The sequence below is a fragment of the Zingiber officinale genome, chromosome 8A (genome assembly GCF_018446385.1).
Source record: "Zingiber officinale cultivar Zhangliang chromosome 8A, Zo_v1.1, whole genome shotgun sequence".
In the NCBI taxonomy this organism is placed as follows: domain Eukaryota; kingdom Viridiplantae; phylum Streptophyta; class Magnoliopsida; order Zingiberales; family Zingiberaceae; genus Zingiber; species Zingiber officinale.
The window spans coordinates 60,262,045-60,274,227 of NC_056000.1; the positions used below are offsets into that span (position 1 = coordinate 60,262,045).

The window sequence follows — 12,183 nt, forward strand, 5'->3', positions numbered from 1 at the left end:
CTCTAAGAGGCAAATGAAGAGACAATGGAGCAGAGAAAGGTGTGAGTGTGTTTATATAGTGGAGTCGTGAGTAAGAGTAGAGATAAGGATCGTAATTAAATCATTAAAAAAATTTATTAGTAAAAAAAGTTATAGATAAAATAAGTAAAGATAAGAATCATAAGATAATTTTTTTTGATATTTTTAGCTAGTGAAAAAAATAGTAGTGAATAAATGAGATTTGAATTAATCAACCCTAAAATTATCATAAAAATCATAAAATAATTAATTTTAAAACTGATTTATTTAGATTTTTTTTATAAAAAGAGTTATAGATAAAAAATAGAAATATTCTTAGAGCATAGATAAATACAAGATAATTTTTTTGATATTTTTATCTAGTAAAAAAATATTAATTCCCTCACTAATTTGGAATAAACTTTTTATGATAAAAAAAAGAGAGAAAACAAAAAAAAAAAAAAAAAGAAAATCAAATGATGTTCAAAGCTAATTGAAAATTTATAACGATTTACCGTAAAATAAATTTTAAAAATTTATTATTTTTAAAACTGATTTATTACAATTTTTTTTAAAGGTTATGAATAAAACATAGTCCATATGCAGTTAATCATGTTCTGTCCACGTGCCCTTATATTTCAGACTAGGAATAAAAAATATATATATATTTTAAATTTCTTTATCATTTTAAAAATAAGTTATATATTTGAAATCATCAACTCAACCAATTGGCCAGGTCTAGTCCTAACATTTAGGAGCCCAGAGCAAAACCATAAAAATAGGCTCCATTTTTTTAATAAAGTAAAAAATATTTGTAATGACTCCTTCTAACTTTTCTAAATATAAAATCATCTATAATATTATTAATTTTAAGATTTTCTAAAATCTTTTTTTCAATAGATAAAATTACTAATCCATTTAATATCTCTTATGACATCGTTGATTTCATGTATGTTTTCAAGAATTTTTGTTTTGAAAAACTTCTTTGATCCTATGGTAACAGACATAGTCAACAATATTCAATAAGTAATTGGAAAATTTGGATAATAATCTATATTTTTTACAAAATTAAGAATATCAACTGTCGACATTATCTCATTCGCTAAAGTTAGTTGTAATATTTTTAATTTTGTAAACAAATCATCTAACTCAACATTTAATAAATTGTCATGCATAAAAGTAGATGTCAGATTAACACAATATTTTCTCAACTCATCATTATTCAATGATTTTAATATTTTCGAATCAAACAAAAAATCAAATATATTTTCAAATGTTTTCATTTCATGAAATCTACATTTCAAAGAAGAAATTGTCATGTCTACAACAATCATAAAATAATCAATTCTAAAAGATTCTTCAGGTAATAGTGAAATTTCATCTTTTTTCTAAAAATATGATGTTTTATTGAAAATATTGAGTCTATATTCATATCAGATGCAAGACTTTTAGCGATAGACAAACTTGTTGTAAAATCATTATTCCTATACTTTTTAAAATATGATATTACACTAACTAATTATTTCATAGCAGAATCAATGCAAATAGATTTTGATTGTAACTTATTACTTAGCACGTGGCATGTATAACGCTCTTGGATTTATTTCAAGCAACCTCTTTCGAACTCCTTGGTGTTTTCTTTTCATATTAGAACCATTATTATAATCTTGACCTCTAATATTTTCAATACTAAGATCAAGTGATTTTAATACATTTTTTAATTCATTAAAAAGTCTAAAACCAGATGTATTATAACTTTTAGAAACTCTAAAAAATACTCTTCTATCTTCACATTGCTAGATGACATTAACACATCGTACTATAAAAGTCGTTTGTTCTTGATGACTTATATCCGGAGTACAATCAAGAATTACTGAAAAATATATTGCCTCCTTGATTTTCTTAATGATAATACTTTTAACATTATCAGCCAAAAGAGAATCAACTCATTCTGAATTTTATGACCAAGATAATGATGATGAATTTCATGATTTTGAATGTGTCTAATATGATCTTGCATCACAACTTCAAATTCAACAATCATTTCAATCAACCCTAAAAAGTTTCCATTACTTTCTTGATATAGTTTCTGATTAGATCCCCAAAAAGTCAAACAACGTTTAAGAATGTATTTTACAATTGCTAATATTCTTGTAAGAACTTGTATCCAATGCTCTATTTCTTTAGAGATTTCTTGTTATAGATTTTTATCAATTGTTTCATTTTTATCTAATCTCATTTTTAATTTCTTCTAAGAGCTTATATTGTTAGAGTGTATACTAAAAGCCTAGCTTTTGTAAACATTTATTTTTGAAATAAAAGAATCACATTGGTCAATATCTGTATTTATTTGTTAAATGTAATTATTCAATTAATTTATATATATAGTAGATAACATGGAGTGTGGTGTCACACTCAGAAGATCATGTTGTCGGCTCTCTATAAATTATAAAAAGTTGCTCACGACTAAGATAGAAAGGAACAAACTATCAGAATAGTCGTAGTGTAATTAAGTATTAGTTTATCTTGACTAATAAATTACACTGATACACTTTAAGTGTATTGAGTAGGACCATTTAGGTAAGTTCTTTTTGTGCTGACTTTATAAAAGAACTAGACCTTAGTTATTATGGAAGTGTGTGCTCTTAATCCTAATATAATAACAAGCACATATATTTAATATTTATTTCTTTGACTTATCAAAGGGTGAGATTTAGCTCGATAAATCAATATGCACGATAAGTTGGGAAATGATATCACTTATAGTGTGTGTTGTTGATTATAGAAGGAATTTGTGTCCTAGTTATCTAGGTTGAGAATGTCCCCAAGAGGAGCTCATAAGGATTATCATGTTAAACCCTGCAGGTGGACTTAATCTGACATGACAATGAAGTTGAGTGGTACTACTCTTGGAGCTAGATATTAATTAAGTGAGTTGTCAGTAACTTACTTAATTAGTGGACATTCGTAATCTTAAACACGGGGAGATTAACACACTCATGATAAGAAGGAGCTCATAATGTAATTTGGGATTGGTGCGGTAGTGCGATAATAACTCTCTATTGGAATGAGTTATTATCGATGAACTAAAGTTGTGTGTTCGGGGCGAACACGGGATACTCAAGCTCATCGAAAGGTCAAAACCAATTTCTCCTCTAGGTCCCTGTCATAGCCTCATTAAACCCTCAAGTCCATCCAAAGAAAGGCCCATCTTGGTGTCCAAGAAGGGGGTCGGTCCTTTGCTTGGTGACCAAGCAATGGTCGGCCGCATCTCCTCTCAAGAGGGTCGGCCCTATGCTTTGTGTCCAAGCATAGGAAGGGTCGGCCATAATATTTCAAATAGAAGGGGGTGTTTTAAATTTTTAAAATCTTCTCTTTGTAGAAAACTACAAGTTTTAAAAGAGAGATTTAAAATTTAAAAATTTTCCTTATTTGAATTAGGCCACATGTTTTAAAAGAAAATTTATAAGTTTTAAAATTTTCCTTTTTTAACTATCCTCATGGTTTTAGAAAAAGGAAGAGAAGTTTTAAAATTTAAATTTTTGTAAACATGTTAAAAAAGGAAATTTTTAAAAGAGAAGTTTTAAATTTTAAAACATGGTTTTAATTTTTAAAACATGGTTTTAATTTTTAAAATTTTCCTTTTTAACATCCACTTTAGGAAATTAGAAGAGAGCTTGTAAAATTTTATAAGAGTTTATAACATTTTTACAAAAGAAATTTTTTCCTTCCTTATAGGGGTCGGCCACCCTTGCTTGGTGCCCAAGCAAGGGGCCGGCCAATAGGATTAAATCATCATCCAATCAAATTAAAACTAATCTATGATTGATGATTGATTCAATCAAAAAGAAAAAAAAGGAAAAATAAAAAGGGAAAAGGAAAAACATGCAGAAGATTTTAATTTTTGTAAAAAGTTTTTCCTTATTTGCCTTGGGCAAGTATTATAAAAGAAGGGGAGGAGAAGCTTCATGGGTGAATAAATTCTTTTTCTCTCTTCTCTCTAGTCTCCTCCTTAGGGTCGGCCCCTAGCTCTTTATCATGCTAGGGTCGGCTACATATTGCTTGTGGTTTCTTTAAGTGGTCGGATACAAGAAGGAGGAGAAGGAGAAGAAGAAGAAAAAGAAGAAGGAGGCATCTAATTCTAGTCTCTTGATTGTGCTCTCTCATGATGGCCAGATCTCTCCCCTTCCCTTTCTCTTGCTGTCTTTGGTTCCTAAATTGGAGGTGGTGGCCGGATTTTAGAGGAGGAAGAAGAAAGCTCTTTGAGTGGTGTTCATCTTGGAGGATCGTCGCTCACACGACGTCCAAGGCGATGCGAGGAATACGACAGAAGATCTCAATGTTATTAGCATATAAAGAGAAGGTATAATTAGCAATTATTTTTCGCATCATGCTAGTTATTTTTCTTTGTATGAATTCTAAATACAAGAGGCATTAGATCTAGTTTTTCGAATTTATTTTTCGAGTTTGTGTTTTCTTTGTTTTTTGAATTTGTGATTCGATTGTTCCTTTTGGTTAACCTAGAGTTATTTAAGGAAACTAAATATTAGCTTTCCTTAAAAGGCTTTGTCTGGGCGATGGTGGTTGTACCCATATCTAAGAAGGTCATGTGCCTTGCCATGTAGTCCTGTAAGCCAATTTTGAAAATTAATATTTAATGGAATAAATAACATAGGTGGATTTGAATCAATAGTGTAAGTTCCGCTTGCGATTCAGATCTAAACCATTAAGAACAGATAAGTTAAATTTGGAATCAATGATATTAAGTTCTGTCTGCGATTCCTAATTTAACTTCTAAAGAATACAATAGGTTATTTAAGGAAAGGTTTGACACTTGTACAGAATTTTTGTACAGTAGAATCGGTACAATTTTCCTAGGACTAACCAACATGCCCCAGAAGGTAAGTCGGATCAGAAACTATGACTCCGCCAAAGACCTCTGGGAAAAGTTCCTGGAGCTCAACGAAGGCACCTCATAAGCGAAATTAGCAAGGCGCGACATCCTCCGGACTCAGCTGACAAATCTCCGGATGAACAACGATGAAAAGGTAGCACAACTCCAAGCGAGAATTAAGGAGATGATAACTCAACTGACCAATCTCGGAGAATCGGTAGTGAACCGAGATTCTATCCGATATGCGCTCAACGCCTTCCCAAAAACTCTAGAGTGGGCATCCTTAGTAGATGCTTACTACATCTCTAAGGACTTTGAAGTAAGTACTTTATAAAATTTATTTTCTACTTTCAAAATTCAGGAGTCTCGAATTGCATAGCCAAAACAAATAAAGAAATCAGATCTCAAATGTTGCCCTATAAGCCAAGATGGATGATCCCGACTCCGAAGTGTCGATCGATGAAACTGAAGCGACGCTATCGGTAAGAAAACTAAATATGTTTATTAAGACTAATAAATTTAGATCACAGTCAAGAAAGCATGAACGCAACAGAAGGGCGGTCCGAAGCTACAACTGTAACGAGGAAGGGCACATCAAGGATGACTACTCAAAACTAAAGAAAAGGGACAAGGAGAAGTCTCAAAGGCCAACATCCTTGAAGTGCAAGAGTCTGAAGGTTACATGGGATGAATCATCATCCTCTGAATCTGAAGTCGAAGCTTTCTCGGGACTAGCGCTAATGGCCAACCATCAAATAGAAGAAGATGAGTCTAGCTCAGAAATGAGCATAGATGAAGGGGGAAGATCATCAGAAGAAGAAAGCTGCAATGAAGGGGGAGCATTAGAAATAGAGGTAAGTAAGGTACGTTCTCTAACTCCTAAGCAGTCCTTTCAATCTATTAAAGTGCTTACAAAAGATTTAGTTAAATTAGAAAAGGAAAATGATATGTTAAAATTAAACTTAGAAAAGACATGTCCTCTTGAGATATACAATAATCTAAAATTAGAAAATAAAAAATTAAAAATTGAAATTGAAAACTTAAAAATTGAAAAATAATGCATGCTTAAATAAATTTCCAAAATCAAAACTTAGAATTTATGGAAAGCTGAATTGGTATATTAGAAAACATCAAGGACAACTTAGAAAAGTTCCCAAAAGTTATGTACCCCCTAAGTTTTTAATTAATCCGGTAGGAAGGAAACTATATTGGGTTCCAAAAACCTTTCTAGATTAAAATTTTCTAAGTTAGCGCTTTCAACAAGAAAAATTAAACAGTTAATTTCTTTTAAGGCTTTGTCTAAGAAAATGGTTGTTGCTCCAATAACCAAGAAGGCTTACTGCCTCGCCACTGCCTAGAAGCCAAAATATTGAAATAAAATATTTAATTAACTTACTGATAAAGCATGAAAATAAAAATTAGAAAATGCTTTAAACAATTTTTTTTGGAAATTTCTCAAAAAAAAATTCTAAAAATTGCCTAAGTTAGAATTTCTCTTTTACTTAGAAAATTTTCATGCTTAATTTTTTTTTAATTTTCCAAAATATTTGTGTTTGCAAAAACTTAAGAAAATTTTTTATTTTAAAACTTGAGTAACTTTTACTTAGAATATTTTTACTTGAAAATTATTACCCCATTTTTTTTATGTGATCAAAGGGAGAGAGATAGGTACAAGTTGTTTAGGAGGAGTTTTAGGAGAGCTAATATTTTTTTAAAATTTTTTAATTTTACTTAGTGTTGCAAATTCTTTTATTGCAACCTTTTTGCTTAAAATGTTAGTTTAGTAATTTTTTTAAATTACTTGTCTATTTTTTTTCCTAACTTGAACTTGGGTTGATGAACATCAAAAAGGGGGAGATTGTTGGACCCCGTGGTTGTTTTGATGTGATCAACCAAGTTAGGTTAGGTCATGTTTGTTATTTGATCCCTGTGTCTAAGTGTGCAGGAGCTTAGGAGCGCAGGAAGTTCAGGGGAAGACGCAGCTAGCGAGAAGGACGTCACGGGAAGGGAGCCGACGGGCTTGGTGCATCCGAAGGATGAAAGAGTTGCGGAAGAGTACTCCAGTGGATGAGAAGAACGTGCGCGACGTTTGAGGGACGAGAAGTCAGGACGGAAGCCTACTCGAGGAGAAGGCCGGAAATTGAGTTCGGATGAGCCCTATTTCGGTTGAGCGAAATCACCCAAACGATCGGAGCTTTGGAAGAAGAAGAAAAAGAGAATCTGGAAGCTATTTAGACTATGTAGGCTGAAGGTGCCCTTAACAGCATTGAGGGCGCCCTCAACATTGAAGGTACCCTCAATGTCATTGAAGGCACCTTCGACCCAGTCTACATGACTGTTTCACAGATTGGATAAAGTTTTATCCATACCTTTGCTGGAGGCGCCCTCAACCTCGTTGGAGACACCCTCAACACTCGAGATAGGATTTCCAGGAGCTATATAAAGGCCCCTGAAGGTAGGAAATTATCGATTCAACTCTGTACTCAATTCTTAACAATTTATGTGCTTTCTTAGTGTGTAAAAAGGCTTCTCCGCCTACAGTGAAGGAGATTCATAGTGTGCTTTTTCAACCGCCTTGGATTAACAACCTTCTTGGTTGTAACCAAGTCAACTCACTGAGTCTTCATGCTTTTCTTTATTTTATTTTCTTATTATTATTGTTGCTATTATTCTTGAGTTGAAAGTTTTGAGGAGGGTATTCTTATTTTGCAGGTAATTCACCCCTCCCCTCTTGACGACCCAGCTACACCAACATTAAGCTCCACAAAATGAAAAATAAAGAAACAAAATAAGAAATGCAATCTCTTGTGGTTCCTCCCAAGGAGTGCTCATTTTATGTCCTTAGCTCGACCCTTGACACGGCTCAACTTAGAGCCTTAGCCTTGAAAGGGAGATGCTCCCCTCCCCTCCACTACTAACTGTGCCAGCATCCTCCATCAACTGAGTCTTCAATGGTATGGAGGGATGGTGAAGCATAACAAAATGATTTCCAACCAACACCAAGTCTTTCCGCCCCGGACTAACTATTATGTCTAGGGGTTGAGTCAGATGATGCAGAGATCTTTCTTGCTTTTCTTCTCCAAATCTGTGATCATCTTCAATAAGAATCCAAATATTTGAAGGAGAGTTTGAAGTTACTTCAAAAGTTGGATATGGTAAGGCTAGGGATAAATTAAAAATCAGCTCTTCCTTGCCAACTTTCAATGATAACTTGTGATTCTTCACGCCTATATTAGCTCTAGCTGTGGCAAGAAAGGCCTTCGTGGAATTATGGTGATTTTTGGGTCCTCTTCCATGTCTAGGACCACAAAATCTGTAGGGATAATAAAATTCCCTATCTCTACCTTCACATCCTCAACTATGCCTAGTGGATATCTAGTTGAAGTGCAATAGCGGTCAACTTCAGATCACCTAAACCCAGCTTCTTACAAATTGAATGGGGCATGAGACTGACACTAGCTCCCATATCACAAAAGACTTTGTCGATAATAATATCTTTAATTTTGCATGGTATTGACAATTACCTGGATCTTGGAGCTTAGGAGGTAATGTGTTAAGAAGTAATGCACTTACCCCCTCAGTTAAAGCAACCGTCTCAAACCCTTCCTTCTTTTATTAGAAATTATATTCTTCACGAACTTGGCGAATTTAGGCATCTAATGCAGAGCGCCCAACAATTGTATGTCAATACAAATCTCTTTGATCTTCTCAAGAAATTTTTCAAACTCTGCATCCTTTTGTGCTCTGAGCAATCTTTGAGGCAACAGAACTATCTAAATTTTACTTACAGGTGAGAGCTCTCTAACCTCCTCGGTAATCTCTTCTTCCTTTTTTCTCTTGCTCTGGAACGAAGGAAGAAGTAGATGGCTCTTCACTATAGTCAATTCCATCTCTAACTATAGCGGTCACTTGGGGGATGCCCAAGGTCCATCCGCTTCTTAGCTCAATCGCCTCGCAATGCTCCACGGGATTTAATTCAAGTTTACTAGGGAAATTGCCTTGTACTCTTGAGGAAGAAGAACTAGCTATTTGAGCTACTTGATTTTCAAGCATCTTAATATGTTGTCCAGATTGTCCATTCCTGCATTAATCTGCTTTTCTGAGTTGTCCAATCGAATATTCAATTGCTTGATATCTGACTTCATCTCATTCTGATTAGCTAGAATCTCCTTGAGTAACTTCTCAAATCAGCTTGGTTGTGGATTTGATTGTTGGCCAAATTGCTTCCCAAAGTCTTGATTATTCTTGTATGAGAAATTGGGAAGATTTGTCCACCCTGGGTTGTAAGTATTAGAGTAAAGGTTATTTTGCCTCTAGTTGTAATTACCAATAGCATCGCATTGTTCCACTTGGGATAATTTCATACTGATAGCTCCCAGAGGACAAGCATCTTTAAGGTGTTTTGAGGCTCCATATACTTCACAAGATATAGAAATTGCATTTACAAGGTATGTATTCAAATTTTCAAACTGCTTAGATAAAAAATCAAGTTTTACAATAATCAAATCAAGGGCATCCACATTGTATTTTTCTAGTATTTTGATCACTCCTAAGCTCCTTTCTGAGGCCCATTGGTGATGATTCTGAGCCACACTTTAAATGATGTCTTCTACTTCATCAAGTCCTTTGTTCATCAATGTGTCTCCTGCAGTAGAATCCAAGAAAACCTTTGACTGATAATTAATTCCATTGTAGAAAGTGTGAATCACAAGTCATTTTTCTAATCCGTAAGGTGGGCAGTCTCTCAACATTACTTTAAATATGTCCCAAGCTTCGTAGAGGGATTCAGAGTTTGTCTGCTTGAAACTCACAATAAGATTTCGAAGGTGTGCTATCTTGCTCGGTGGGAAGAATTTGTCCAGGAAAACTTGCTCACATTGGGCCCAAGAGGTGATTCTATTTGGAGGCAAGGAATTCAACCATGTTTTTGCTCTGTCACTTAAAGAAAATCCAAATAATAATAATTTTATAGCTTCTAGAGGAACTCCATTGATATGCATGGTGCTGCATAGTTCATTGAAATTATCAAAGTGATGATTTGAATCCTCCATTGGACCACCGCCATATTGATATTGCTGAACCATGGAAATAAAAGTTGGCTTCAACTCAAATTAATTTACCTCAATTGTAGATCTAGAGATACTAAATCTTGACCCTCTTATATAAGACACTGCATTATCCTTCATCATACCAAGTGTCTATAGCTTGATGTAAATCTATACCATAAATTAGTTTTTAAAAAAATCAAGAAAATGGTTCCATACAAGTAAATAATAACTAAATCAAACCTCTTTCCAAATTAGAATTCATGTAGCCAATAAATTATTCGTCCAAACAAAAAAGTTAATATATAACGTTATGAAGAGAGGGAAAAAAGATGAAATAAGGGTCCACATGATAATTTACCATGCATTATCAAAGAAAACAAATTTTTAGCATTTATATTCTTCAACAAATAAAGCCAAATATTTTGAGGTCTTTGTATTCCAAGTCTTGATTACAATTTTTCAAAAACACATAATAATTAATTAATAAGATCCTAACCATCCATATATATATATATATATATATATATATATATATATATTCTGCATCAATTTTTAAATGAAGGCATCATTCAATGTCATCTCTAGCGCACCATTTCTATTCACATTAATAGCCTTCCAAAAGATCAATCATGCAGTGTTTTTAAGTATCGTTCAGAATTTGAGCAGAGTATGATCCAAAACACACTAGGGGATGATTATATTTAAGACAAATCAAAACAACAAGTACTACTCATGATCCAAAGAATTAATGTGATGCTGAACCACTATCAACGTATAACTGTGATATATAAACCATGAACCCTAAGGCAGTTGGAGGTCAAAGACTGCTCCCATGTGTTCTGGGCGATGGATGAGTTGTGGATTGACACGAGAAGCGATTTGGTAGAACACCTGCCATGTTAATAAGCTATCGGAGCCGGACTGATGTCGAGAGCCCACTGCTCGCTCAACTCGGACGGTAGAGGCCACCCGCTCCAATCCTCCGTAAAGCCCAGGACAATGCTTGCTAAGGTGCTTCACATCGAACACCCTTTTGCCGAAAAAGAAGTGAACAAGGTGCAAGAACTCATGAACGGTCTTTGGTAATTTGCAGTCGCATGTCAGCATCTTGACTAGGAAGGCGAAGTCATAGGCGCCTTGGAAGGTAACCCAGGAGACGGAAGAAAAATGGCCAAAGGAAAGCAAGCCGGAGGTGGCCAAGTGCTGGGCGAATCTGCAAGAGTCGATGCCCCATACTTGATTCTTTTGGAAGTCGATGCCATTAGCCTTGAGCAGCTCGACGGAGGAAGGGGCGTAACGGTCGCGGCTGATGTCGAAGTCGCGGAAATTAAATTCCCACACGTAACGCACACAAGTGCCGTCGCTGTAGATGGCACATGGGAGGTTGCCGGCGGCGTCGGAGAGGGTGAGACCGGCCTGGACGATGCGGAGGGCCTCGACGTTGGCGCGGATCAATTCGTAGCGCTGGGAGAGGGTGAGGGTGCAGTAGGGATTTTTGGAAGCGACGACGACGCCAGGATACTCGGTGTCCAATGCGACGAAGGGGTGGAACGGGACGACGGAGCGGATAAGGGCGAACTCCTCGTCAAGGTTATGAGCCCACACGGAGCGAACCTCGACTCTGCTGGCGCTGGTGCTGAAGGCGGAAGAGGAAATTAGCATATCGTTATTGTTGACGACTGCAACAGCCATGATGAGTCTGTTTGATGATATTAGAAATACGAAAGTAGTGGAAGGCTGGAGATGTTAGGTTTCGATCGAGGAGATGTTAGGTTTCGATCGAGTTGAATTGAAAGGAGGGGGAGTTTAAATAGAGCGGGAAATGGAATTCAAATTAAAGAGAGAAAATCGCAAACACACTAAACAGAATTAATTAGTTGCTGCGAAGCTAAATAGTAATATATATATATATTTGAATTAATGATGCTAAACGAGCGATCAGGACTTTAAGTCAAGGATAAACCAGCAGTAATTAGTGAGCTCAACTAGGGGCCGGGTTTAGTATTGATTAATTAATTAATTAAAGTTGTTGCCATCCAGCTTGTCAAACAAAGGCTGATAGAAAACATGTGAAAAAAGGCGAAATCGTTTGCCCCCAACGCTTCTGCCGCACCCGACCCAAGGCCATCACGAGAGAGGTAAATCACAACATCCTGAACGAGCATGTGACTTAATAGACTGATAGAAAATAGAAAAGAGATATAATAGGTTTAATATCTACGATTGGATTGAACGTCACATAAG

General features: G+C 35.1%; 1 protein-coding gene across 1 annotated transcript; it reads right to left on the minus strand.

The window, feature by feature from the left end:
- Window positions 1-3,134: 3,134 nt before the first annotated feature.
- On the minus strand, window positions 3,135-11,631 carry LOC122010882 (probable CCR4-associated factor 1 homolog 11). Its single transcript, XM_042567351.1, has 2 exons — window positions 10,816-11,631; window positions 3,135-3,152 (listed from the first exon to the last, which is right to left on the minus strand). Exons 1-2 carry the CDS (start codon window positions 11,629-11,631, stop codon window positions 3,135-3,137), a joined length of 834 nt encoding a protein of 277 aa, XP_042423285.1.
- Window positions 11,632-12,183: the final 552 nt, after the last annotated feature.